This window comes from Cupressus sempervirens, chromosome 8 (genome assembly GCF_028749045.1).
Source record: "Cupressus sempervirens isolate cs-2001-9-10 chromosome 8, ASM2874904v1, whole genome shotgun sequence".
In the NCBI taxonomy this organism is placed as follows: Eukaryota; Viridiplantae; Streptophyta; class Pinopsida; order Cupressales; family Cupressaceae; genus Cupressus; species Cupressus sempervirens.
This window is the reverse complement of record NC_143125.1, coordinates 199,709,112-199,732,701: the sequence shown is the minus strand read 5'-3', so window position 1 is coordinate 199,732,701 and position 23,590 is coordinate 199,709,112. Positions and strand designations below refer to the sequence as shown.

At 36.2% G+C, this 23,590-nt stretch overlaps 1 protein-coding gene across 2 annotated transcripts in view; it reads right to left on the bottom strand.

Moving 5' to 3' along the window:
* Nucleotides 1-23,590, bottom strand: part of LOC149542205 (mediator of RNA polymerase II transcription subunit) — a 97,261-nt gene that overhangs the window by 49,824 nt on the left and 23,847 nt on the right. For both annotated transcript variants that reach the window (XM_089797222.1, XM_089797223.1), the window contains one exon: nt 2,838-2,901. In XM_089797222.1, coding sequence (XP_089653348.1) covers nt 2,838-2,894 — 57 coding nt within the window. In that variant the 5' untranslated portion in view covers nt 2,895-2,901. The remainder of the gene's footprint in view (nt 1-2,837; nt 2,902-23,590) is intronic.

Here is a 23,590-nt window from a genome sequence, read left to right as displayed (position 1 = left end):
AAGTATTCTAGGTGTCATGAGGAGGTGAAAACAATGAAGAACAATGAATATCTGCATAGTTTGCAGGAAAGAAAATGGAGGTGGGTTTTACCCTCATGCAAAAAGAATAATTGTCTGTCATAGGGAGGAATTCTAAGAAGCGCTTGAGAAGCATTTTCAAAATTGCAGAGCCTATTTTCTTGAAGATTATAGGCAATCGTTGGGAGAAAAGTACATGCAAACGGATCATGGATATCAAATCAATGTGAACATTGCATCCATGCTCTTTGCCTCAAATTTAAAATTGGGTACAAAAGATGAGGCAAAATGGGTGATGAATGAGTGCATGTAAAGGAGTGGTTGTGTGGTGTGAAGCCCCTAATGGCTACGGCAGCACCTAGCAAAGGATTCCTTGCACGCCATTGAGATTGGCTACAAACTAGAGGCAATGAGGCATCATTTTGTCCATTCATTATTTGAAGTATACACAATAACAAAGAGCAATGGAAAACCGAGACCCAAATGGGCTAGGAAGTGCTAAAAAGCATCCTCCTGAACTAGAATGTCTCACATGGCAGAGATATTGACTAGGAAGAAGGAAATGAAGGTTCCAAAGCTCAAACCTGAACACAATTGGATCAATGGTCCAGTCAAGCCTGCAAAGGAGAAAAAATAAGGCTCACATTGTGTTGTGAGTTGTCCCTTTTTGTTAAAATTTCCTTAACCATTATGTATTGTCAAATGCAGTGTTACACAGGGATGCGTCCCCAATATATTTTCAGCTGTCCCCATCCTGGAAATGTCTTGGAGACTTGGAACCACTTAGGGGATGTTGACGTTGACTTCTAGAAGAAATTAGACTATGACTCTCAAAGTAACAGAAATTTGGCATATGAGTTCTAATGATTCTTATATTTTAAGGTTCTATCATGTATTATTACATGCTTTTTCCATGTTTTCATAAAAATATTTTACATTTCTCTATATATTTTAATTGTCCCTATTGTAATATAGTCGTCCCGAACTATCCCCAAAATAAGCAAAAAAAATTGTCATGCCAAAAAGTCGTCCCGTTGTCCCTTGTTGTCCCCAACCCAGAAACTCGGGGGAACATAGGTGACATGTGGTTTTTAAAGATATTGGTACTAGTGATTTGGCTCAGTACTATCTGTAAAAGACTAAAGTGGCCAATTTAAATGACAGTTTTGTAATTTTTTGAAGTGCCTCTTGCTATGTAGTAGGGAATGAGAAAGTTAATAATATTATTCGGTACAGGGTTAGGTGGTATGTAGCTGAAATACCCAAGTTTGTTCATGAAAGCTTGACCTTTTGCTCTACAAAATTGGAAGCTTGATCTATCGATACAATGAATAAAAGTATGTCAAGCAGGGTTTGCAACAGGTAGGGCTTGGTGAAGCTTATAACTTGATACTGTAATGTATTTTCATAATATTAATACAAATACAGAAATCTTATACCAATCAAAAAAAATTAAATATATTATGATTTTATTATATCCCCTTTCAAAGAGGGGTATTACACGTCACAAACACTTGAAAGAAATTCTAGTGCCAAAAGAACAATAGGCTGAAATCAATAAAAAGAAAGTTGAAATATTTTCTTCTAAGTTACCGATTCTGGTTCGAGGACAGATTCAGGTTCGAGTTTGGGTTCATGAGTTTGGACCTAAAAAAAAATCTCATCTGGGTTCGTTGGTGGGTTTGTGAGTGTGTGTGTGTGTATATATATATGCATTATATATACAAAAAAATAAGAAAAACGAGCATAATTGCAAAACAGTGTCATTTCATAGTATGAATATATGTTGCTTGATCATTGATCAATGTCAAATGTCAAAGATATACATTAAATAACCGATCATTAATCTATGTTCATGATTGTAAAGAAAATCATACATTGAATTACTAAATTGCAAAATGAAATTTCAAAACATTGCGCAAATCATCAAATAATAAAGTTTGAAACATAATGATAAATGACAAGTGTTTAATAGTTTATCACTGTTCATAGTATCAAATGCCCTTCAAGGGTGAAATGGGTCATCAAACAATGAGGGATCAATGGCTTCATCTCCGGCTGCAACTATATCTAGATCATCATCGTAGGAACAAACAATCTCTACAAGCTTCTCTTAAAACTTGCAAAATGTGCACTCCAAAATGAGAGAGCAAATGAGAGATTAGATGAGTGAAATGTTTTTTATTAGGCTCTTTTTAGGGTTACATTAAAAAAAAAAAAAATTAAAAACATTATTTTAAGTTGTTTTATTTCATTTTTGGGCCCTACTACTGCAGGTCCTCATGGATCCGTCCAGATTCACACTAGCAAGGACCCGGACAGACCCACAGTCCGAAATCTGGACCCTGACTGGACCCATGCAAACCCAGACCCAAATCTGAGCTGCAGGGTGCAAACCCAACTTTGTAGATTTCCTTCCATGATTGTAATTGGAAACTCCAGAGAATTTAGTAAAAAATATTTAAGAAACTTCCAATATGGGACGAAATGATAATTTGGTGGGGGCTGCAAAATGAAAGACAACAAATTCATCAACAAAAGCTACACAGCATTAGCTTCCATGAACACATTGCAAGAACTTTGAAATGTTCCATATTTTCAATTTGCTTGCTTTCTAATGTCCTAAATTGTTATTAAAACCCAAAAACAACTAACCAACTCCAAAGACCATCTTTAAATGAACTTGAAGGAAACCAAAAATTATAAAATCAGATAATAAATTAGAACAAATCAAGAATTTTCATGAAAAAACCATATCCTTTTATATTATCAATATAAACAAGAATTGTTAAAATTTCCTGAAAGAATAAGCACCACACCTGTGTCTCTATGATTCCTTGCACTATGCATTCCTTGGATTCTACTTTCGGCTTCATGATGTACCTGGAGGAAAACAAGATAACATGCAGGATTAAATTTAGACTTAAAGTTTCAGACATGATCATCATGTTTTAATTTCTGATAATAATGTGGGGACACTAACAAAGGGTTTCATTACAAGCCATTCTAAGCATGTGACTGTTCAAACATTGTACTCTATCTTGAAGTTATGTCGCACTTATATAGTTGCTCATTGTGTTATGTAAAAACAAAAAACATGTTTAGACAAAATGATTCATAGGTAGATTAGCTACCATATTATACCAGATTTTGATTGCACAAACATCTGATTTCATTGTCACGGACTGTTTTTATTTTATTTTTTGCAGAAATGGCTAGGAAGTCTACCATATAAGACAAATAACTGTAGTGTTGCATTTCCAATTTTCTTGGGGTTTGATGTTCAACTTTAAATTTAGGCTTAAAGTTTCAGACATGATCATCATGTTTTAATTTCTGATAATAATTGAAGGACCCTAACAAAGGGTTTCATTACAAGCCATTCTAGGCATGTGACTCTTCAACCATTGTAGTCTATCTTGAAGTTATGTCGCACATATATAGTTGCGCATTGTGTTATGTAAAAACAAAAACATGTGTAGACAAAATGATTCATGGGTAGATAAGTTACCATGTTCCCCGGGGACGCATCCACCCCAAAAAAGTCCATGTTTCGGGGACGGGGACATCCCCGTCCGGGGGACTTGCATCCGTCCCCAATTTTTTAACACAAAAAATTAAAAAATATACAAAATGTCACTTTTGTCGTCCCCATTTGCCGTCCCCAAAATCGGCAAAAAATTTGCCATCCGGATTTAACCAGATTTTGATTGCACAGACATCTGATTTCATTGCCACGAACTGTTTTCTTTTATTTTTTGCAGAAATGGCTAGGAAGTCTGCCATATGAGACCAAAAAATTTAGCGTTACATTTCCAATTTTCTTGGGGTTTGATGTTCAATTGGCCAGTATAATCTAATGTGTTGAGATAATAGCTATAGATGTACTGTTTTTAATCTATGAATTCACTAGTCGTTCAGGAATGTCTTCAAATCTTAAGTTGATATCTCTCTAAAAGTGAAAAGATAGTCAATTAAAAATTATGTTAACGCATTACAGAACCTGATTGGCATATAATTAAAAGCAAATATGTGTTTCAATATCAATTTAAAATTCAACTTATCTTTATCGGCGATCCCTATTTGATTGTACCTTCAGAACTTAGAAAAAATATATATAATTATTTTCCATCCACCTCTTATGAAATTGATTTTACAAATTGTCTAAGAAATAGTTTATTTATCTAAGTGACTATTAGACTATTATTATATTATTACTTTAATGGTCAATTATGTAAATATATTTTATTCTTTGTAGATAAGATTGTCTTTTCAATATTCTTAAGTTTCTTATTAGAAACTTTCTATTTTGTACATTTGTAAATTCTTTATAATGATTGCTTCAATCATTTGTTAATACATCAAATATTTTAGCAAATACTTTGCATAACATGGTATCAGAGAAAATGTTTTTTGAAAAATTTATCATTTCTTGAATGAAATTTTGTCTCAAAAAATTTGAAACTTTTTCAAGGATTTGTTTGCAGGATATCTTTGAAACCCAACTAGGGTTTTCGTGGGCAAAAATCTGAGTGTCATTTTTCCTAGGTGTTTTGTTTTGCAGATCCTCATATTCAAGCCTCTTTTGCTTGCATCTGCATTTTTCTACCCTCAACATCTCCAAATGTGTTTGTTTTTTTATAGCATTTTTTGACCAGCCTGTGGACGTCTTTGTTCTGCAAACATGGTTTTTTAACTTGGGCGTTTTATTTTCTGCAACCCACAACAGCAAATCTCTCCTACATTTCGCAGCGACTCCTAGTCTTGTTGGGTCGTGCTTTGCTGCATTTGTCAAAAATGAAAAATCATTTTTTATAATTCAGCCCATCCTCCTTCAAATGACAATTTGTTTTGCAGTTATACTCTAAACAACCTCTATGTAATCATTCTTCTGCTCTTAAAAAGGATATATACCACTATTTTGCTGTTTCAGACAGATATCCACCATTTTTCTCAGATTTTGCTCATTTTCTTCAGCCGACTAGGGTTTCATTCAAAATTCTCTATATCCTTGTCAGCTTCAAAATATGATTCTAGATTCTTGGTGAATATTTTGAGATCTCAACTAGGTCGTTTTCAGATTTTTCTTGGGTGCCTCAATTTGTGTGTCAAAATTTTATTCTAAATTCAGATCCTTCCTAAGTTTTCTGATAACTCATCTAGGTTTTCTTCAGATTTTTCTAGGTTAGCCAGAAAATTTCCTTGAAATCTGTGCCAAACATACTTCATTTTTCTTAAGCATGTTCCTACATTTGCCTTTGTATCTGCATTGGGATTCATGTTTTTGAATCCATGTTCTCACCACTTCTTTATTCCATGTTGTCACTGCTTCTTTATTCCTTGTTTTCCCTTCATTTGGAAACGTGCAAGATGGCGTCATTGACCACCTTAATGTTGCAAGGCAATCAGAGATCTCATGGCACACGGAACAAAAAGAGTCTTCCTTTTACACCTTCATGGCTAAAAGACATACAGACCATGTGAAATCTTTTGCTTGGTATATGGATTTTGGTGCTTCTCAGCATTTCATTGACAGGCGTGATTGGTTTACAGATTTTTCTACCTTTGCTGATTCAGTTATTTTTGGGGGAGGTGAAGAGCATTTTGTTGTCGGCAAGGGCAACATACAGATACGGTCTGGTGGGAGGAATCTCATTTTCCTCAATGTATGCTACCTTCCTGGCATGGCACTTAACCTACTCTCAGTAAGTCAGACCATGTGCCATTCTCCTCAACTTGATGCGATATTCAATTCACACAAGTACTCAATTGTTGATCGTGCAACACTCACCATTGTAGTTGTTGGCATTGAGGATCACGGTCCATATAGACTTTCAAATAGTGGTGATTCTCTTAAGCATGCTTTTTTAGAAAAATCATCTTCTATCAACAATCTCTGGCATCAATGATATGGTCACCTAAACATTTACTACCTTGCACAGTTTGTTCGAGATGATTTAGTACTTGGCCTACCTGAAATTCAAACTCAAAATCAGCAAGTTTGTGGAGCTTGTTAGAATGGAAAGCAGCACAAGACATCGTTCAAGGACAATGACTCATGGCGAGCCTCCAAGGTACTACAACTGGTCCATGCTGATGTATGTGGTCCAATTAATACTCCTTTTGTTACTAGGTGCAAGTATTTCTTACTTCTTGTTGTAGGTGTCTTAAACAAAAGTCATACGTGTTTAATGTGTTTCAGAAATTTAAGCCCTTAGTAGAAAAAAAGTATGGTTGTTCTACTATATTTCTTAGGTATGATAATGGGGGAAAATTTTATTCTATTGCTTTCTCCACTTTTTATGATACACATGCCATAAGACGTCAGTTAATGACACCACACACACCTCAACAAAATGACATCATAGAGTGTCACAATTGCACCATTACAAAAATGGCCCAGTCTATGATGGAACACATAAATGTTCCTTAGAAATATTAGGCAAAAGCAGTGTTTACTACGGTCTATCTCCTTAATAGGTCTCCCACACATGTTGTTAAGGGAAAGACTCCTGAGGAAGTCTGGATTGGTCGCGAACCTAGGATCAGCCATTTGAAAGTTATTAGCTCTTTAGCATATGGATGGATTCTAGATACTTAGCGCTCCAAGTTGGATTCCAAGAGTCGGAAGCTCATGTTTGCAGGTTATGGTTACAAACATAAGGCTTACCGACTGATTGATGTAGACACTGATCGTCTTAGCTTCAGTCATGATGTTGTCTTTGATGATGAACGAGGACGATTTCTCTCTTCCTTGTCTAAGCAGAATTTTGAGGATCAATCTTTGAAGGCCTCTGATTTGGGTGTCTGTCTTCTGTTAGGTCCTCTTGATGGAAGGGATGATGCAAACACCAAATTTGATGATGCACTACGTGACTTTTCTCTAGGTGATGCTAATCTTCCACCTATTACAGATCTTGTTCCAGCTCCAACTATCCCTCCTCCTGATGTTGGCCCATCTGCTCTTCAACCTAAATGGTGGGCTAAGACTATTAGTGACCTTTGTCCTAATGAGCTCGTTGAAGGTAGATCCTCTAGAAATATGGGCAAGCAGTCGAATACAATTAACTTTGCTCGCATGGCCAACCTTCATAGCATTCATTAGCCTCAGACATTTATTGAGGCCAAAGGGGTTCCAAAATGAGAACAGGATATGGATGTGGAATGCCAAAGTCTTCTTCTAAAGAATTGCACCTGAGTTCTCTATGACCTTCCTCCAAGGCAGAAACCCATTAGCTACAAGTGGGTCTATAAGGTCAAACATCATGGAGATGGTACCATAGATGTGTATAAGGCTAGATTAGTTGCTCAAGGGTTCATACAACGGGAGGTCATTGATTATAAAGGGACTTTTGCTCCTATTGCCAAGATGAGTACAATTTCTCTTCTTGCCATTGGAGCTCAATTTGGATGGAAAGTTTGTAAGATGGATGTTAAGAGTGCCTTCCTCAACAATGAGTTGCAAGAAGTCGACATGACACAACCTCTTGGTTTCAAGGTTGCCGACAAAGAACATCAAGTATGTAAGAGACTCAAGAACGCACTTTATGGACTCAAACAGGCCCCTCAAGCGTGGTACATCAAAATTTATCAGTATGTGGTTGCTCATGGTTCTCAGCGTTGTCCTTCTAATAGTAATCTTTATATCAAACATTCTCGTGATGATATTCTCATTCTTGTTGTCTGTGGATAACTTGATTGTTGTTGGTATTTTAGCACATTTGATTGTAGAAATCAAACAAGATCAGTGCAAGGATTTCAATATGACATATTTGGGGCTTCTCCATTATTGTTTAGGTTTTAAGGTTTGGCAAGCTAATGGTAGCATCTTTATTTCTCAATCTAAGTACGCCAAGAACTTGCTTGACAAGTTTTGTATGCAAGGTTGTAAGCCTGCTTCCACACCTATGGAGAAAGGACTGAAGTTGTCAGCCAAATTTGACTCTCCTCCTACTAATGAAACCACTTACAAGCAACTAGTGGACAGTTTCATCTACCTCACTGTCACTAGACCTAATCTGAGTCTTGCAGTGAGCTATATTTCACGCTCGATGACAGCCCCCAAGGATGATCATTGGGTAAAGCAGGAGTGTATGCTTCGTTATGTTAAGGGCACCTCTAATTATGGACTTTTTTACACTAGGAGTCGTGATTCTAGACTCAGTGAGTTCACAAGTGCAGATTGGGCAGGTTTGGTTGATGATAAGACATCAACTTCAAGATATGTGCTCAGTATGAGATCTGGTGCAAGAACCTGGCCTAGTAAGAAGCTGCATGCAGACTCACTCTCCTCCACAAAAGTAGAGTATCAAGGGGTTGTTATGGAAGCTTGTGAGGTAGTTTGGCTTTGTTGAATGCTTGCGGATATGGAATTGTCTCAAATGGACCCCACCTCCTTGTTCTCTAATAATCAAAGAGTGCTCAAACTTGCCAAGAGCTTGGTCGTCCATGAAAGAACCAAACATCTGAACATTCATTGTCATTACATTCAGCAATTGGTTGAAGACAAGACTATTCACTTGTAGTATGTTCCAACAGCAGATCAGACTGCAGACATTCTCACCAAGCCTCTTCGTCAAGATAAGTTTGTTCATTTCAAGGGACAGCCTGGTGTTGTGGATAGATTGACCATTAAGGAAGTGTATTAGAATATTATTATATTATTACTTTAATGGTTAATTATGTAATTTATTTAATTATTTGTAGATAAGATCATATTTTTTATTTTAAGTTTCTTATTAGAAACTTCCTATTTTGTACATTTGTAAATTCTTTATAATGATATCTTCAATCATTTGTTAATTAATCAAATATTTTACCAATTACTTTACATAATATTTACCAATTCGAATCTAACTCTGGATGAGGGTACAAGAACTAGGTATGTGGATACATGAAATTGTTTTTGGGGCTTTGGATGCATTTGGGTACGTGTATATATTTATTTTTAAAAATATATAAATATAAACATTTATTATTAATGAATAGAGACCAATTATTTGGATTCCACATTTTTAAAGCTTTTAATTAATCTTAAACTTGATACCAAAAATCTGCAACCAATCAAAATTCTTACTAACCAATCTTTATACACCCTCAAACCTGAAATTTAAAGAGGATTTATTAGCAACATAGTGATCTTTAGGAAGGAAGTAGGCAAGAACCATGGAGGAAAATTTTATAACCTTCCATCATAAGTTCTAACTTGAGAATCCAAATCCCAAGTGAAGTTCAGATATGGCTTAGAGATGAAGGGGGTTTTGTAATTCAAGATAAAATTGACTGTCCTCATACTCATGCCCTCATACCCAAGCTAACCTTGAAGGAAATTTTTCCAATCCTGTAAACAAAGTTTGTAACCCTAAGTCCAACTCTCAGTGCAATGTGTGAAACATACTTAGAAAGGAAGGGAGCTTTGAGCTAGCTGATGATCAAGATCCCATTGATCCTGCTCCTAGCCCAAGAGCATATCTGCTGCAGTCCAATCTACAAATCCTGTCACCCAACCGATTGCTCCTCAGCACATATCTATCCTTCCGCGGGACATTAGAGAAGGAGAAATTGATGGAAATGTCTTGGTAGGAAAAGAGGTGGAGCAGGGAGGAGTCTCAGCTAACTTAGAAGAGAACTTGATGCCACCAATGATAGTACCAATGAAAGCACTCGACCATTGCTCCTCAACACATATCTATCCTTCTACGAGACAATGAAGAAGAAGTTAATGGAAATGTCTTGATAAGCAAATAGGTGGATCTAGAGAAAACAAAATTAGTACAAAAGTATCCCTTCTCGACTCAACCATGTCCCTATGGAAAATACATTCTGATGCACTACAAAGCAAGAGAATCCCCAAAGAAGATGTCCAAGCCCTCAGCAAATAACCACACAACAAAATATAAACAATAACAAAGAGATTTAAATCCAGAATAACACCAATTCTCATAATAGAATCATAAGATTTACATCTAACATGCCCAGTTGTAAGGCCTTCCGAGTTACAGCCAAATACATAAGCAATTATGATAATAATTCTGCAAGACCTCGCAAGATCCTACTCCTAGCTAGTCCAAATCCACAATCTGGTAGAAAACCCCAAGAAGAATCTAAACTTGTGCTCGCAAGCCACCAAGCAACCTTCTTGTTCTCCAAGCCACACATAGCTACTAGCTCTGCTACACTTCGCTCCTTCTCAACTACTCCATCTTCTCCACGTTGGACGATAATGATTCAAGACTCCACAAGACCCTCTGCTTATACCCAACTAAGCCACAAGCCGTCCTAGCAAGTGCCATAATTTTGACCATTGAATTTTGAATTGCTCCCAAGCAGAATATTAGTCAAAGATGCCATAACATGTTTTTCAATGAAAAGCATAAAAATCTGTGAAGGCACGTTCTTTGAGGCAAAAAAATGGAAGATCCATAAAATTTGAAGGGGTACCCAAAAGAGAGCTCGAAAACCCCAAAAGAATATGTTGTCGATTTCTAGATCTGTTGGGTTGAAAATTGAGGCACGAAAATCGAGGCACCCAAAAAAATCGGGCGACCCAGTTAAGCTCTCGAAAAACCTACCAAGAATCTGTAATTAGAAAAAAAATAAGCTCAAAATTTAGGGTTTCGAGTAAAACCCTACCTAGCAACCATTCAAGGTCAAATTTGCAGAGAAAATGGCAATTTCTTGGAGAAAAAGGTTGATTTTGTCATAGAGTGTGACTACAGGCAGAGACGGTGTTGAAGATTAGAGGTTGAACTCCAAACGATGGCAAATTTGGCAGTTACAGGTGTTTGAAAAAAGCAGAGTCGTCTATAAAAAAAAAATCAAAAACAACATATTTTTCTTGAGTATTTGGTCGCGAGCAGAGGAGCTTGGGGTAGAAACGACCATGGAGATCCTGCTTAATATCCCCAAATTTACAACTGAGAGATGAATATTCCAGAAGATTGTTGCCAAACCTCAACACTGAGGCAATAATGCATGAGCCTAAGGTCTATCATATCAATGGATTGGCATAAATTTTGTTTGATTTCCTAAATCAAAGATGTCGAACTATCAGCGATGATCAAATCATCCACATAAATAACCAGAAGGATGATGTCACTGTCAGTGATCTTGATGTAAAAATTTGAGATCTTGGGCTAGAAACGACCATGGAGATTGGAGCGTAGTTGATTTTTTTCGAAAATAATAATTTCTTAGTGAAATTTTTGGTTTTTTATTTTCGAAATTATTCTTTTCCTAGTTTTATCTACTTCCTAATACCTAGTTTCAGCGGTTTCAAAGACGAATATCTGCAAATTTTTCTATTAAAGTCGTGTTTTTCTCTTGGGCTTTTTTTTTTTTTGAAAATTGCGATCTTCATATTTGTCTTTTCTTGGGCATTTTTTCTTGGGCGTTTATCTCCCTCTCTGAACTCAAGATCTCCATGGTCATTTCTACCCCCAAGAACTTTGAGACAAGTTGACGAAAGACCCGGGAAATTTGAAGAGACACCAGGATAAGAGCTCGAAAACCCCACAAAGAATCTGAAATCAGAAAAAAATTATGAGCTCAAAATTTAGGGTTTTGAGCAAACCCATATACCCGACAGCCATTGAAGGTAGGATTTGTAAAAGAAATGGAGAGTACTTGGAGAAAAATGGTTAATATTGTCACAAAGCACGACTACAAGCAGAGACAGTGCTGAGGATCAAAGGTTGAACTCCAAACAATGGCAAATTTGGTAGTCATAGGCGTTTGAAAAAAGCAGAGTCGTCTATAGAAAAAACGTCAAAAAAAATTGTTCTTCTTGAGTATGTGGTCGTGAGTAGAGGAGCTTGAGGTAGAAATGACCATGGAGATCTTGAGTTCAAACCTCAACACCAAGGCAAATGCATGAGTCCAAGGTCAATCATATCAAATGACTGGCATAAATTTTGTTTGAATCCCTAAATCAAAGATGTCGAACTGCCAGTGATGATCAAATCATCTGCATAAATAACCAAAAGGATGATGCCACTGTCAGTAGTTTGATCCGTCGTAGGAAAATACTACAAGTCTATTGTCATGACAAGTTTGTTAAATTCAGAGGACAGTTTAGTGATGTGGATCGACTAATCATTAAGGGAGGGTATTACGATAATAGATAAGCTTCTATTATTAGATAATAAGTAAAATTTAATATTGTACATGACATCTCTTCGTCGATGGTTAATTTGGTAAAAACTAAAGGTTCATTGATTAGTACAGATAATGGAGCTTGGGAGTTGGAGTTCCTCGTAAGATGTGTTTCACAAGACATTTGCAATTGGGATTTTGCTTGGGTCAGCAAATCTTAAGTAAATGTCTGATTGCTTGGGTGAAGCCTGCAGAAACAATTAAGGTGATTGTCGATTGTATAAATTCCTTTCTTCTTCATGTGCTTGAAGGATAGTGCATTGATGCCTTTAGTACTATTGGTGGCAGTTAGGTTTTGGGATTTATGAAATCTTTACAGTCGATATTTTGTCTCATTTTGCATTCACAGTTTCTTCTTCCTCAAGATTGGTTGGTAAGAGAGGTTTTATTCAATGGTCAGAATGGATTACCTCCCTCACAATTATAGAATGAGATTAGCAATAGAAGAGTATGAATGACCTTTTCAAGGTAGTATTACTTATAATCAGCTTTCTCAAGCTTGTAATTTGGCATGTCTGCATTGCCTTTAGGGTATTATATAAGTGACTGGCAATGAGGTATTATCGCCTACAAAGTGGCATTTTATCTTCCCTTCGCAACTGGTATCAATTTTCTTGTCTAATGTCATGGATATTGTCCAGTCAATAAATTATTGGTAAAGCAACTCCTAGAAAGATTTAACTTGCCTGAAATCATTAGGCAATATGACCTATGGGAGGATAATGCATTGGTTGTTGGTCTTTTTCCCCGAGAATACTAGAAAGATAAACATTCATAGTAGTGTTTGACAGAATGAAGAAAGTGATTAGGCTTCAAGATGTCAATTAGTTCCTAAGCATTATAGGTAATGTGGGTTGTTTTGTTTCCCAACATATTTGTAACTGCATTTATCTTACTTTCTCTGTTATTATGGTTCTTCTTGATCATGTGCACCACTTGAGTTTCAAACTTCACAATTTCGACATTTGGATGAAGTGCAAGGGACTAGACTACCAATTGTTGAGCATAACGAGGATGACGTGCCTCAACCATGGAGCAATGGTTTTTGGGGTTATTGGGCAGAAATTTTGGCATTTTTCCGAGAGTCTCCATTGACAATTGAATTAGGAAAAAGGGTTATTGCAGGTTTGAGGTGGTTTTATCTGATAAGCATCTAAGGGTTCTTTTCGAGATAGTTTTGTTGGCAATATGGCTAAGTAGGACGAGTTAGTGTTGTCATTTATGGCAACATATATATCAGAATGTGAAGGCATAGTTGACAATTAAAGATCTCATAGTCTATGACAGAAAATTGTCCAAGTATTAGATAGTTTCACTAGCAGCACATGAACAGTTTTGCTAAGTACAAATGACAGACTACTATTTGGCACGTGCGCAGTTAAGGACAGGTAGCATAGAGTGTCATGATGATGTGGCTAAGTAAGCAGTATGGTACAGACAATACGGCATCAGATATATTAGTTTTTTCAGTAAAGGCGGTAAATAGAGCAGATCAGAGCACAGCAGCAAAAGGTGAATTAAAGGTTAAGGAATTATTTTGGTTACAAAATAATTACTTAACTAATTAGGGACGACATCCTAGATGTTAACCCTAGGTTAGCAAGAATTAATTTTGTATTATGCCAAGCGTGTGAATGCTTGAAGGCCGACAGAGCAAGTTTTGTAAAATGTAAAGGTATAAAGGAAAGATCAAAATATGTGAAGTAGTGTGTGTGTGATAGATGACATGTGAGGAAGTTTTTGTATCTATCTCTTTTATATATAAGAACTATATCATATAATTGCATGTTTGGGCAGTGGGCTCATCTTGCATACATTTTGTAATACGAACTCCTAACATGGTTGAAGCAACTCCTAACAAGGTTGAGACTTTTAACAGGGCCTAGTCCTCTAACAAGAACCGAGACACTATATGTATTTCATAGACTCCTAATAGGGTCAATATCCTTAACAAGATTCTTTTGTTTAGTGGATCATTTTGTGGGTACCATCCCTACGGGGGTTTTCCCTTGCCAAGGTTTCCCTAGTTAACAAAATATGGTGTTATGAGTTCTCTGTGTATGGATTTATTTATTGTTCAGCATTGTTGATTTACTTTCACATGCATATTATAAAGTAATTAACAATATTTAGTTATGGGCAAAAGTTTGTAGAATACCGATTCACACCCCCCCTCTCAGTATTATCTATTTCTAAAAATTGGTATCAGAGCTCAAATACTCAGAGGAGGCTTACCAGCTTGAGTAAGATCCCTATGAATATGGAACAATTAAAGAGGAATCTTAAAGAAGCCCTTGAGCAGATTGATCTTCTTACTAAAGAAAGAGACGACCTAAAAGAAAGGTATGAAGATGCAAAGGATTACATTGGGAAACTGAAGGATAAGATTGATCATTTCAAATCTAGAAAAGAACCTAGAGAGCAGACAAATGATAGTGGTGAGGTAGCAACCCTAAAGAAAGAAAATGAGATTTTGAAACATGAGTTGAAGATTGTTGAACTAAAGTTGAGCTTGACGAAGGATGATAACAAAACGAAATCAGATCTAAAATCTAAAAATGCAAATCTAAGATCCCATCTTACAAAAGTGACATCTGGACTAGATTCTATTAAAATAGAGCATGCAAAACTCGAGAAGTACAATATCATTGTGAAAGGAGAATTGACCCAGGCTAAGCAACAGTTAGAGAAGCTATATTCTAGTAGTGAGAAAATTGATGAACTATTCTATCAGAGATCTTATGATAGGACAGGTTTTGGATATCTCATTGGAGAAAAATCAGAAAAGAAATCTGAAGCTAGATCAGATCCAGTTGTTGAAACCCCTAAACCTAAGAAGAATGATCAGAATGAAATTGAATCAAATAAATCTCAAGGAGTTGAGAAAGTAAGTCAACCTAAGAAATGTGATGAACCCAAACAAACAAAGCAAGTTGAACCACCTAAAGAAGTAAGACATGAATTCAAAGGTAGATGTTTTATATGTAATGAAGTTGGTCATATGAAGAGAGATTGTACAAGTAAATCTTTCAAACCTATTACTAATTTCTATTGTTATAATTGTCATAATTTTGGACATAAAGCAATAGATTGTAGGAAACCTAAGTTTGATTGTAATAACAGCAATAGTAGAAAGTTTAAGGATACTAACCCTACAAGTAATGAAAGAAGGAGATCCTTAGCCAGATCTAATGACGGAGAAAGAGCTAAATGGAACAAGGAAAAATATTGTGTTACAAGTGTAACAACTATGGACAAATTGCAAGGAATTACAAAACAACAATCAATCAGAATGGACCTAATCAAAAGAGCACACTTGTATGTCAGTTATGCAATAACTTTGGTCACATTGCAAGATTTTGCAGAATAGATATGAGGAACATCAACAGGAACCCAAACTACAGAAGGAACAACAACAAAAATGACAGATGGAATGACAATAGCAATAGTTGTCAGAAAGAAGCACTCAAAGAACATGTTGAAGACTTTAAGGAAGTATTTGTGAAGGCAAATGATCCACCAAGTTCACATGTGGTATTAGAAGAACAATATTTTGATGCACCTGATGAAAGATTAAAATCAGCCATTGTGTGTAATTCATCCTATTTGAATTAAGCACTTTTCCATTGAAGACAAAGCACCAGAAAGATAGAACACGGATTAGAGATTGAATTAGAAGTTGCAAAGTTGGTAGAAGGATCAACAGATCGTAAGGAAGCTCTGGTTAAGAGCGTGCAAGTCATTTGGAGATTGTATGAGGCAATACAAATGAAAACAAGTTTACTGGTTAACAGATAGCAACTTTTACGAATTAAGTAGTTGCGCAATCAATGCAAAGTTCAATTTGAAAGGATTTAAAGGATGTGAACAAGATTGTGAGTATCATTCAATCGTGTGAAGAGTTAAAAAATAATTGAGAATGATTTGACAAGGAGTAAGGTGAATTTGAAACATTTACAACTGCGAAGTAAGAAAGCCCTAGTTGCGTGAATTCCAGGTATTTTACGAAGTTTTCAGTTGTGTTTTCGGAATCTTTGAATCAGTTAAGATGGCAAATCCTACAATAAGTGATGTTACTGAGAGACCACAATACAAGTTCAAGAAACACCCGTTTGTGTCTTTGGAAGATGATCCTTTGGGAGCATTTTCGCAAGTTTTGTCGAATGTATTCCATGTAGAGGATGTAAGGGCATACATTCACTTCAAGTTTGATACTATTGGTGACAGTAATATTCACAAGGATTTGGATGTGGTATGTAACAATGATTTATCCTTAAAGCAAGGTTTTCGGCATTTAGAAGAATTGAATATTATCAAGCACATGTTCTATACAGAGTTTGATAACCATGAATGGAGCAGAATCCATGAGGGAATGTTTTGGGTAGGAGACATCCGTGTCATGATTGACAATGATATGATTCATAATCTCACTGGAATAAGTAATGAAGGGAGTAATCCAATAAATAAAAAGAATGTTAAGAAAATGGTTGAAACCAATATGAAGACCAAGTCAGACGAAAGAAACATGAGAATTGATTTGATAAAGGAGGAGGATGTAAGAATCGTCAACAAAATTTTAGGATACAAGATGAACCATAGTTCAAGGTTGAATTTTGTACCTGCTGGATTCATCCATGCAGCATACCTAATGACAGTAAAAAGGGAAAAGATTAATCTATGTGAAACTATGAAGCAACAATTGCTTGACAACATTGAGAAACTGAAAAGGACAAAGAGTACAGTTTTCAAATTTGAATCACTGATAACTCGCCTATTCTTTCAAGTTATTAGAAAGTTTCCAGGTATGCCAGACCATGAATGGAATGGAAACAAGTACAGAATGAACTTGATCACCTATTATTACAAAAGACAGCAAGAAGAAAGCACCACTAAAGATATAACTAAGATGATGAAGAATTTTCAATCTGAAATGAAGAATAGATTCAGAATCCCTCCTTCACTGGTAGAAAAGTACAAGGATGACATATGTTTCATGGCTGAAACTAATGTCACATGTATGGATGCAGTAGAACCTAGGGTCAAGTTCATAGGCCCTATGGGCTATGAAATGAGTGAAGATCTAATAGAAAGCTATTGGAAGATCATCCTGGGGTCTAGTAGGGATAAGGAATGCCCTAGATGGGGTACTTATGATGAAAAGATGAAAGAAGTTCATAGTGAACTGTATAATAAGGACATAAAGAAGAAAGTTGACAAAAAAATAGAAGCAATCTTAAAGGAATATGGTATGACCAGAGAGGAATTCAATTAAGTTAAAGGCATTGCCTTGGAAATGAAGGCAAGTGATCAAATAGAAAAGATAGTTGGAGAAGCAAGGACATCCACTGGGAAGAACCCTTGGATGCCAATGTTGGAGAACTTAAAAGTTCAAATCATTGATAGTGATAATTTTGTTCAATTGAATAAATATTATAGTTTGTATAGTAACATGGATAGACTACAACTAGAAAATGTTGTAGTTAGGAATATGGTTTTGAGAAACAAGAGATTTGAAGACATTCAGAGGAATATCCCACAAGATTTATATAACAAACTGATAAATAGGAGAAGAAGAGATGTTGAAGAAGACAAGAGAATCAGAGAAAATTTAATAAAGAAACTTTGCGAAATTAAAAATGATGAAGACGTAAGTGGAATAATGAAGGGTATTGAGCCCTTGCTGAGGAACAAAAGAAGAGTTGTTCTATTAGTGGGAGGAAACTATGAAGAAGTGAATAAAGAGACAAAGGAAGCCATTGGTAAATACATGACTTCTGTACCCAGAATTGCAGAGAAGAGCCCAAAGTCAGGGGGAGGAATCCATCTCTGTTAAATAGAGTTCGCCAGGATCAGCAGCAATGGAAGTCAAGGACACCAAGATGCTAGACTTATCTCCGCAAATCTCAATTGGTATTGAAACCATGCAAGTGGACAGTACTCACATAACCATTGATGTCAAAGAAGATCCCTTTAAGGGCTATGGAACAAACATTGTTGGCAATATAACTGGATACTCTAGCTCTAATGAGGAAGAAGATGCAGAAGAAGAGAGAAGAAAGAAAGAGGAAGAGGAGAACAAAGAAAAAGACAAAATAAGAAAAAGAGAGAGTGACGAAAAGGAAAAGAAAAGAGTAGAGGATGCAAAAAAAAAAAGAAACAAACAAGAAGAAAAAGGAAAAGTATGGAAGAGAAAAAGAGAAAAGAAGAAAAGAAAAGAAGACAAAAAGAGAAGAAAAAAAGAAAGAAGAAGAGGAGAATAGAAGACAAGAAGAGAAGAGAAGAAAACAAGAAGAGGAGAAAAGAAGAGAAGAGAAGAAAAGAAGAAAAGAGAAGGAAGATAAGGAGAACATGAAGCGTGGCTGGAGAATTGTGATGCAAGAGTCTTCATTCCAACCACTACTCAAGCATGTGACTGCAGAGGAGGACAAGGTAATATTTCAGCATGAGGCAGATATACTATTACCCACTCCTGTGAAAGATAAGTCACCTCTGATCCCCATACTATCAGCAGCATTTGATGATGATGATGAGCAGAAAGGTCTCATATCTTCTTTGAGCAAATTATTAGAGAGAAACAAGAAAGTAAAAACTTTGGAAAGAACCTTGGGAGAAGTTTAGGAAAGAATGCAGAATACAGTGACCTCATGATAGAGCCTAATTTGCAGAGGAAAGCAAAGGAAATGATGAAACTCTTTGATGTGGAGTTTACCACTTTATTAGACATTGCACAAGTACAGGCACAGACAAAGCATGATGCACACATGTTTGATACAGCCTACACAAATGTGCATAATGATTTGCAAACATTAGATGTTTGTATAAAGGGATTGAGAAACTGTTTAGGAGAAGGAAGTTATATGGGCAATGTGCTATGTCCTATAACTATATGAAGGATATTAATGATGAGTTCTCATTTTGGATAAGTGAGCTTCAAGCACTCACTAACAGATTGCAGCAGCCTGATGTTAACATTGAAGATGTTGAGGCTGAGATACAAAAAGTTCATGATGCTATCAGGATCAGTGAACAAAAGAAAGAAAGGGTAACCAAAAGATTCTCTATACTTAGAGAACATCTCTCAGTAAAGATCAGTATGCTACAAAAGCAATTGGAAGAATGTCTTGTGGCTAAGACCTCTTATGAGAAATTTGCTTATACTGATTTGAATGCGGTTGAAATGGCATCATATGCATTGTATGCACTTTTGAGCACAACAGAAAGCATGAGAGATACATGGAAGAAAAATCTGGAGAGATCGAAGAATGATTTTGCAGATTGCATATCCAGAATCTCGAGCTGAAGTCAAGGTAACCAAAATTTTGACATGTACATAAGTTTTGATACCTTTGTCATTGATGTCAAAGGGGGAGAAAAATACAAGAAAATTGTATAAAGTAATAATATGTAAAGGGAGCAACAGTTATTTACTAAAGGAGGAGTAGTACTACTTAGTATTAGGAGATATAAGGAAAGATGGTTATAGTTGTATGTTCCACAAGTTTTGAATTTGAAGATTTTGTAAACTTTTGAAGGCAAATTTTGAAGAAGTTTTTGAACAACATTTTGGGACTTAGCCAATTTTCCCATATGTTGCCATCAATGCCAAAGGGGGAGATTGTTGGCAATATGGCTAAGTAGAACAAGTTAGTATTGTCATTTATGGAAACATATACATCATAATGTGAAAACACAGTTGACAGTTAAAGATCTCACAATCTATGATAGAAAATTGTCAAAGTATCAAACATATCACTAGCAGCACAGGAACAATTTTGCTAAGTACAGATGACAGACTATTATTTGGCATGTGCGTAGTTAAGGACAGATAGTACAGAGTGTCCTGATGACGTGGCTAAGTGCGCAGTACAGTACAGAAGGTATGGTATCAGATATATTAGTTTTATCAGTAAAGGCAGTAAATAGAGCAGAACAAAGCTCAACAATAAAAGGTGAATTAAAGGTTAAGAAATGATTTTGGTTACGAAATGATTCTTAACTAATTAGGGACCACATCTTAGATGTTAACCCTATGTTAGCAAGAATTAATTTTGTATTATGCCAAGCGTGTGAATGCATGAAGGCCGACAAGGCAAGTTTTGTAAAATGTAAAGGTATAAAGGAAAGATCAAAATATGTGAAGTAGTGTGTGTGTGATAGATGACATGCGAACTATTATGTGAACTATATGATGTGAGATATGATGTATGATCAAAAGATTGTGAAGTATAGTAGACAGCAGTAAAGAGGTTTTTGTATCTATCTCTTTTGTATATAAGAACTACATCATATAATTGCATGTTTGGGCAATGGACTCATCTTGCATACGTTTTGTAATACCAACTCCTAACAAGGTTGAGGCTTTTAACAGGGTCTAGTCCTCTAACAAGGACCGAGACACCATGTATTTCATAGACTCCTAACAAAGTCAGTATCCTTAATAGGATTCTTTTGTTTAGTGGATCATTTTGTGGGTACCATTCCCACCAAGGTTTTCCCTTGGCCAGTGTTTCCCTAGTTAACAAAATATGGTGTTATGAGTTCTCTTTGTGTATGTATTTATTTACTGTTCAGCATTGTTGGTTTACTTTCATATGCATGTTATAAAGTAATTAACAATATTTAGTTGTGGGCAAAAGTTTGTAGAATATTGATTCACCTCCGCTTCTCAGTATTATCTATTTCTAACAGATTTTTGATTGGCATGGCATCTAGAATGTGGTCATTGTAGGTTCAAATGTTGGTGCTAATAGGGGAGTACTTGCGGAGCATACTACAAAAGCTTGGTATGGCAAGAGAGCATTCATGGAGGATATTGCCCGATAATGAGTTGCCATGATTACTAATAAGGAGAATTGTGGCTTACATTATTCAAAAGGTGGAAATTTGGGCTTGGTTTTCCGATTGGATGACTTTTTCTAATAGCCCTTCCTTATCAGTATGACAGGATAGTGTACATTTGTGCCAGGGTAGGGACTATCGATGCTAGTATAAAGACTATTAGTGCCAAGCCTGGGACTATCAATGACACTTTAGTATATGGCATGTTAAAAAAGGTTGTTGTTTCCATTGGCTTTCATTTGCTCATGTTTAAGGGGTGGACTTATTGTTTGGCACTCTTGTATTTTGTGAATAGTTAGCACTGGATCCTTCTTGTATCCATATACTATTTTGTACTCTATGACCATAGTAACACGAAGATGCGTCACCCCCTTTTTGCCCCATGCATCGGGGACTTGGACGCACTGGGGGCTTAGGGACTCCGTTCCCCCATCCCCAACGGTACCAACAGATTCCATCACCTCTGCCAAGGATGGGGGGACATCTCAGTGTTAACTATTTGTTGATTTGACTATTTATGTTCAATGTTTAATGTTCCAATTCAATGCAATGTTCAAGTATTTACTCTATTACATCTTTATATCTTATATTACAATAAATCTTTTCATAACTAGCAGTTTAAGTACACCATATGTATAATGTATACAACCCCCCCAGTTCCACCATCGCCGTCCTCCCGTAGTCCCCCTGATGTCCCCAAATTAAGGCCCCTCTGTCCCCTTGTCCCAGAAACGTGTCCCCCCGTTCCCTCGTCCCCCTGTCCCCCAGGGTGGTGTAACTATGTCTGTGACGATTGGAGGTTTTATTTTTGGTTCTTTTCTTCATGAACCTTTGAACCAGTATATTTATATTAATAAAATATTAGTGGCTTGCCACTTTCATCAAAATAAAATATTAGTAATTGAAATTGTTACTTTAAGGTGATCTTGCTGATCATTTTAGATTTTGTACACATTCTCTATTCAACTCTCTTGTTTGGCACAAGTACTATAAAGACTACTCAGCTACTTACTCTTCTTTATTAATCCTCTTTCTAGCAAATTCTTCTACTTGTCCATTGACTTCCGCACTAGTGTCTAGATTAATTTTGTGTAGTAACTTATTTGGCAAATGAGATCTTGTGATCCAATCAATGCAATTTGAAATGCTTTGCAATAGCAACAATCCCTTTGGCATCTTACAATTGATGATGTCCGCGTACTCCTTGAGAAGCATTGCAGCCTCTGGATCCTTTCAGTTGTGCAAGATTGAACACTACATGACACTCTTTACATTCCTCCCTTCTTTGAGAGAATCCTTGCTACTCACCATTACCCTACTTGTTATGCAATCTTCTTCTACTTGCATTGACAACTACTCAAACTACTTACCACCCTATGTGATGGTGATGATGTTCTTCCACCCTTGGCTTGCCCAACAACACATGTTGTGCATCTGTTGGGATCACATGGCACAACACATCATCTACATAACCTCTAATGTATAGAGAAACACTACATTATTATGTCATTATGAGTAGTTGTCTATTTTGTAGCCAAATGACTCCATATGCCATGGGGTATGACTACTTTAGACTCACTTCATGAACCACCTTTACAGGAACCAATATGTTTGGGCTACCTCCATCGATTATCAATTTGCAGCACTTCCCACTTGACATGCACTTGGTACCAACAACGCTTTTCCTCAACTTCAATATATTTTCTTCTTTGACCAACTTCACTCAAATGCCCAATGATTGCGTCTAAAGATGTTTTTGAGACAGCTAAGAAAAAACGTTGATCAAGAGCAATGAAGGTACATTTTTAGGCGTCCCCTAATTCTCCGTATGCATATAAGGCAAAAAATCCAACCAAGAATCACAGCACAAGAGCGACTAAGTGGAGAGAATCCAATATGGGTCAAAAGAAGAGAGTGAAGAATATCATGGTGACCAATTTTTCTTCATGAGATGTAACATAAATAACATCAATTAATATCCCTTGTTTTTACCATCAAAAGATAGAGGGCCCCTCTGAAACCTAAAATTGAAAAGATTTATAAAAAGTAGAGAGCATGCTTATCAAGATGACAATCACATTTTGTCAAATATACTACACATTGCAAATCTTTTATAAGCATAGTAAGACATCATTTGTGGAGGTAGGAATAGCTTCACACACCTTTTAACATTGCCAAAAATGAAGTAAACCCTAAATGGTTTGTGAAGAGACACTAAAGAAGGGCATCATGAAGGCCCTCAAAGAAATGTCTAATGTGGATTATGTGCAAGATTAAGGGATCAACAGATCAGATTTACTGCATCCAATGGCTACGAGAGTTGTGTTAAGATGGATAGGATAAGAAAACACAAAGAATGTCAATATGTCTAGTGGTGTGTACCAAGATAACTAATTAGTATCGAAACCCTTCACGTCAAACAACTGCATCTATGTTTTGAGTAAACATATCAAATAACTACATCTATACGAGTGAAGCAACTGTTCTACAACTATCAATGGGAAAAACTTTCACAAGTTTATCGAATCATAAGTGACCAACTTTTTCAACAATTATTTTCCAGACTTTTATTTGTTCATTC